The sequence below is a fragment of the Trichechus manatus genome, unplaced genomic scaffold, assembly GCF_000243295.1.
Source record: "Trichechus manatus latirostris isolate Lorelei unplaced genomic scaffold, TriManLat1.0 scaffold00011, whole genome shotgun sequence".
In the NCBI taxonomy this organism is placed as follows: Eukaryota; Metazoa; Chordata; class Mammalia; order Sirenia; family Trichechidae; genus Trichechus; species Trichechus manatus.
In genome coordinates, this window is record NW_004443947.1 from 32,367,818 (window position 1) to 32,374,316 (window position 6,499).

A 6,499-nucleotide genomic window follows, 5' to 3' on the forward strand; every position below is an offset into this window, starting at 1 on the left:
CCTTAGAAGCAAGGATGGCGAGACTACGTCTTACATACGTTGGACATGTTGTCAGGAGGGATCAGTCCCTAGAGAAGGACATTATACTTGGTAAAGTACAGAGTCAGCAAAAAGGAGGAAGACCCCTCAATGAGATAGACTGACACAGTGGCTGAAACAATGGGCTGAAGTGTAAACAGTGACTGTGGGCACGGCGCAGGACTGGGCAGTGTTTCCTTCTGTGGTACGTTGGGTCACTAAGAGTCGGAACTGACTCGACGACACCTAACAACAACAACAACAACAATCTGTATAAAAATGAAGCAGGACCCACACCTCTCACCATACAGAAAAACTAACTCAAAATGGATCAAAGACCTGCATACAAAATCTAAAACAATAAAGATCATAGAACAAAAAATAGAGACAACACTAGGGGCCCTAATACAGGGCATAAATACAATACAAACCATAACTAACAATACACAAAAACCAGAAGATAAACTAGATAACTGGGAGCTCCTAAAAATTAAACACTAAGGCTTATCAAAAGACTTCACCAAAAGAGTGAAAAGAGAACATACAGACTGGGGAAAAAATTTTGGCTACGACATATCCTACAAGAGTCTAATCTCTAATATCTATAGACTACTTCAACACCTCAGTAACAAAAAGACAAATAATCCAATTAAAAAAATGCACAACGGATACGAACAGACACTTTACAAAAGAAGACATTCAGGCAGCTGGCAGACACGTGAGGAAATGCTCGCCATCATTAGCTGTTAGAGAAATGCAGATCAAAACTACAAAGAGAGACCATCTCACCCCAACAATACTGGCACTAATAAGAAAGAAAAGAAAGTAACAAATGTTGGAGAGGTTGCAGGGAGATTGAAACTTTTATGCACTGCCGGTGGGAATATAAAATGGTACAACCATTTTGGGAAAAGAGATAGAGCTCCCTTAAAAAGCTAGAAATAGAAATACCATACAATCCAGCAATCCCACTCCTAGGAATATATTCTAGAGAAATAAGAGCCGTAGACATATGCATACCCATGTTTCTTGCAGCATTATCCACAGTAACAAAAAGTGCTCATCAGCAGATAAATGGATAAACAAACTATGGTACCTACACACAATGGAATACTACGAAATGATAAAGAATTATGATGTATCTGTGATACATCTCACAACATGGATGAATCTGAAGAGCATTATACTGAGTGAAATAAGTCAATCACAAAAAAAACAAATATTGTACGAGATCACTATTATAAAAACTCAAGAAAAGGTTTACACACAGAAAAAAACAATCTTTGATGATTATGAGGGAGGGGAGTGGTAGGGAGGGGAAATCACTAACTAGACAATAATCATTGCCATGGAGGTGATTCCAACTCACAGCAACCCTATAGGACAGAGTAGAACTGCCCCATAGGGTTTCCAAGGAGTGGCTGGTGGATTCGAACTGCCCACCTTTTGGTTAGCAGCCAAGCTCTTAACCACTGAGCCATCAGAGCTCCAACTAGATAGTAGACAAGTGTTAACTTTGGTGAAGGGAAAGACAGCACAACTTGATCAAGGCAAAGACATAGACGCTTCCTAGACACATAGAAACACCTTAAGGGACTGAGTTACTGGGGCCGAAGGCTGCAGACCAGGGTCCTGAGGAACATCTAGGTCAACTGGCATAACATAGCTAATAAAGAAAAAGTTCTACATCCTACTTTGGTGAGTAGTGTCTGGGGTCTTAAAAGCTTGCCCTCTAAAATACATCTAATGGTCCCATCACATTCGGAGCAAAGGAAAATGAAGAAAACCAAAGGCACAAGGAAAATATTAGTCCAAAGGACTAAGGGACCAATGAACCACAGTCTCCATCAGCCTGAGCTCAGAAGAACTAGATGGTGCCTAGCTACCACCACCGACCACTCTGACAGGGATCACAATAGCAGGTCCTGGACAGATTGAGAGAAAAATGTAGAACAAAATTCAAATTCATGAAAAAAGACCAGACTTACTGGTCTGACAGAGACCAGAGAAACCTGTAAGACTAGGGCCCCCAGACACCCCTCTAACTCAGAACTGAAGCCACTCCCAAACACCACCTTTCAGCCAAATTTTAGACAGTCCTGCAAAACAATAACACATGTGAGGAACATGCTTCTTAGTTCAATCAAGTACATGAGACCAAAAATGGGCAACGCCTGCCCAAAAGCAAACATAAGAATGCAGGAAGGGACAGGAAACCTGGATGAATGGACACAGGGAACTCGGGATGTAAAGGAAAAGGGGAAGAGTGCTAACACATTGCAGGGATTGCAACCAATGTCACAAAACAATTTGTGTATAAATTTTTAAATAAGAAACAATTTGCACCGTAAACTTTCACCTAAAATACAGTAAAATTAAAAACAAAACAAAACACAAAATGAGATAACATTTCACTCCATTAGGATGGCTAAGACTTTTTAAAAAAACAGAAAATAACAAATGTTGGCAAGGATGATGTGGGAAATAGGAACCCTTATTGCTGGTGGGAACGCAAAATGGTACAGCCGTTGGAGAGAACAGTGTGGTGGTTCCTCAAAAAACTAAAAACAGAACTACCATATGACCCAGCAATTCCATTCCTAGGTATATACCCAAAAGACTTGAAAAGCAGAGACTCAAACAGAGACTTGTACACGAATGTTCATTGCAGCATTATTCACAATAGCCAAAATGTGGAAACAAACTAAATGCCTATCAACAGATGAATGGATAAACAAATGTCGTGCATACATACATTGGAATACTATTCAGCAAGTAAGAGAAATGAAGTCTTTATACATGCTGCAATATGGATGGAGTTTGAAGACGTTATGCTAAGTGAAATAAATGAATCATCAAAGGACAAATATTGTGTGACCTCACTTATATAAAAAGACAAATGTATAGAGACCAAAGTTTATTAGTGGTACCAGGGGTGGAAGGGAGAGGGAAAGAGGAGGTTATTGCTTATGAAGTACTGAGTTTAGATTTACCGTGATGGAAAGATTGCATTGATTAAGTGTAGGGTTGCACAGCCAATTATTATAAGTGCTGTCAGTAAGTTGTACACCTGTAAAAAGTTGAATTGGCAAACGTTATGTGATAGACATATTTACAACAATGACCAAAAAGAACGTAGCAGCTGAGGCTGCTTATATACAACCAAACACCTCATAGAATGATTTGATTCCTTGGTTTGGAGGTTTAGGGTCATGGGACATCCCAGTTACCTGCTTAGTGTTTAGTGCTTCTGTTCTACCTCCTAGTTCATTGTTTAATGCCTGGGGTCTTAAAAGCTTTCAAGCAACCATCCAAGGCACAATTGGTCTCTATTCACCTGGAGCAACAGAGGAAGAAGGAGAGTCAGGAACAGGAGGACGAAGTGGAATGTGTGGCTAATTACCTCCATGAACAACTGCCTCCTTTGTCATGAGACCAGAAGAACTAGATGGTACCCAGCCACCATTACTGAACTTTCTGTGCAAAGATTCTAGAGAAGAATCCAGATCAAAAGGGGGAAAGTGTAGAACAGAATTTCAAATTCTCAATGGACTCCAGACTCTCTGGAGCCATGGAAGGTGGATGAACCCCTGAAATTATTGCCCGAGATAATCTTTAAACCTTAAACTGAAAATATCCCTGACCAAAAAACCCATTGCCATCAAGTCAATTCTGACTCACAGCGACCCCCATAGGACAGAGTAGAACTGCCACATAGTGTTTCCAAGGAGTGTCTGGTGGATTCGAACTGCTGACCTTTTCATTAGCAGCCATAGCTCTTAACCAGGGTTTCTGGGAAAAAAAAAAAATCCCTGAAGTCTTCTTAAAACGAAACAGTAGTTTAGCTTACCTAGTAAAGGAAGTCTACCTTGAGCATTATGCTCTTTTAAGAACTAGCTATACAACATGAAATTTTCAATAGCAACTGGAAAGATTAGGTAGGAACCCTAGAGGGCAGTGAGTTTATGTCAATGGGGGAGGAACAATTCAGAAAAGGAGGGTGAGAATGGTTGCACAACTCTAACAATGTAATCAATGGTATTGAGTTGTACATGTAGAAACTGTTGAACTGGTGTATGTTTTGCAGTGTATATTCTCAACAACAAAAAAAAAATTAAAAAGTTTAAAAAATATGAATAAAAATATGAATAGGAAATACAAAAAAGAGAGTTCCCAGCACTGTTATTAAGTGTTCCTTATTAAGTAAGCACTTAATAAATACTGATGAATGAATGAGTTCAGCTTTTAATTATGGAAAACACTGCCCCCTTGTGGGAGACAGGGGAACACATAGCTACATAAATATTTTCCCTCCAAACTGCCCTGCCCGTTTTGTAGAAAAGATCTAGCTAACCTAAAAACCATAACAATATTCCAAAACTTGTAGTAAATTTGTTCAACAAATATTTACTGAATGACTCCCGTGTCTCATGTTTATTGCAGGGGACATACCAATGAATAAGAAGAAAAGGATCCCTATCTTTTAAAAAGGATAATCTGGATGGGTTTCCTTCTTTTTAAAAAAATCCCATTTTGTTAATTTTATATCAACTTTAAGAGTGTACATACTCTCTCACTCAGCAATTCCACCTGTAGGAATTGATCTATGGCTACAGCCCCTCATGTGTTTAGCAGTAATACACAAGGATGCTTATTGTTTGTAATCATCAAGAATTGTAACAACCTCAATGCCTCCCAAAGGGAGAATGAGTTACCAAATCATGATGCAGCCCTGCTAAGGAATATTATGTAGCTATTTGGAAAGATAGTAGTAGACCTCTACATTGACATGGTAAGAAAGCAAGGGAAAACAGCAAGTATTATAAGAGTATAATTCTATATACATATATATTTTTTAATGTATAGGTATATATTTATATGAATATATATATTTGGAAAATGACTGGAAGTAGGCACACCAAATTTTTATGGGTAACCTCTAGGGAGTATGAGCCAGGGTATTAGAGGATTTTCAACTTTTACTTTATATCTGTACTATTTGTATGAGAAACAAATGTTTTATTTTTTTTAAAAAAAAAGGATTTTAAAAACAAACTTTAAAAGCTTGGCTAAGCATGAGATTATCTATTTCCTATCATCTCCTGTAGGTTCCATAGCCATCCTCATCCCCCGCCTGGACCTGGTCCTCACCCTGGTGGGCTCCGTGAGCGGCAGCGCCCTGGCCCTCGTCATCCCGCCCCTCCTGGAGATCACTACCTACTACTCAGAGGGCATGAGCCCCTTCACCATCACCAAGGACGCCCTGATCAGCATCCTGGGCTTTGTGGGCTTTGTGGCGGGGACCTACCAGGCCATCCACGAGCTGATCCAGCCGGCACACTCTCTCACCTTCCCCAACTCCACCATGTTCCTTCAGTGGGAACAACACTGCTCCTCACCCCCCTGCCCCTAACTCTTAATAATATAAACAAAAAAACAAACCCACTGCCGTTGCGTTGATTCCAACTCATAGCAACCCTTTGGGACAGAGGAGAACTGCCCCGTAGGGTTTCCAGGGCTGTAAATCTTTACAGAAGCAGACTGCCGCATCTTTCTCCTGCAGAGCAGCTGGTGGGTTTGAGCTGCAGACATTTTGGTAGCAGCCAAGCGCTTTAACCATTGTGCCACCAGGGCTTCTTAATGATATAGATCCCTTTTACATGCATTGGAGCGCTGGTGGTACAGTGGGTAAGCACTATGGCTGCTTAACCAAAAGGTCAGCAGTTTGAATCCACCAGCTGCTTCTTGGACTCAGGGGCAGTGGGTTTGTTTTTTTGGTCATATGCATTATCTTTATTTGCTACTCGACCTTTTCTCTAGACCAAGCCACTGTGAAAACAGGGACTCACCAACTACAAGATATAAATGGTAATTTTTAAAAAATGTTTTTTCTTTTCATCTCTAGCACTTCACTACGTCGAGAGCTCTCCCATGGAAGGTTCTCGATTCTGTCAAACTTTTGACAATTCAAATGGTGAATTTCGCTTCTTGAGTGGGGCAATGCAAGAAGAAGCCACTAGGAGGCACCAAGTGGCAGCGACTGGCAGAGAGCGGTGCCTCCAGCTAAGGCTAACCATGCTTTGGTGGTCAAAGGGTTTCCCCTCTTTCCATCTGTTCAAAGAACAATGACTAGGGGTGGGGCAGAATCTATAACCCAATGAGATGTGTGCATAGCTCCAGCATCAAGATAGTTAGGACCAAGAACTCCAATGAGAGCTCTGACTCTCTAACCCACAGGAAGAAGCCATCACATTTAAGCCAAGGGTAATAAACTTTCCAAATTACTGTATAAAGCTTTGATCCAGTTCAAAGTTCCCAACGATGGACAGGAGGCATGAAAGTAGATGTGCTGATAGGGAAGGTGGTGCACTGACATTATCTGAATAGATTTTACCTCTTAATTCTTGCAACAAACATCTTGATTACCTACTGTGAGACAAGCACGGTGCAAGCCTCTGTGGTACCTTGCAAAAATGTCCAC

General features: G+C 40.6%; 1 protein-coding gene across 1 annotated transcript in view; it reads left to right on the forward strand.

Annotated features, from left to right (window-relative positions):
* The window catches only part of SLC36A2 (solute carrier family 36 member 2), a 59,171-nt gene extending 53,740 nt beyond the window's left edge, over nt 1-5,431 (forward strand). Inside the window, exon 10 of the mRNA XM_004371324.2 lies at nt 5,127-5,431. Coding sequence (XP_004371381.1) covers nt 5,127-5,431 — 305 coding nt within the window. The remainder of the gene's footprint in view (nt 1-5,126) is intronic.
* The last annotated feature ends 1,068 nt before the right edge of the window (nt 5,432-6,499 follow it).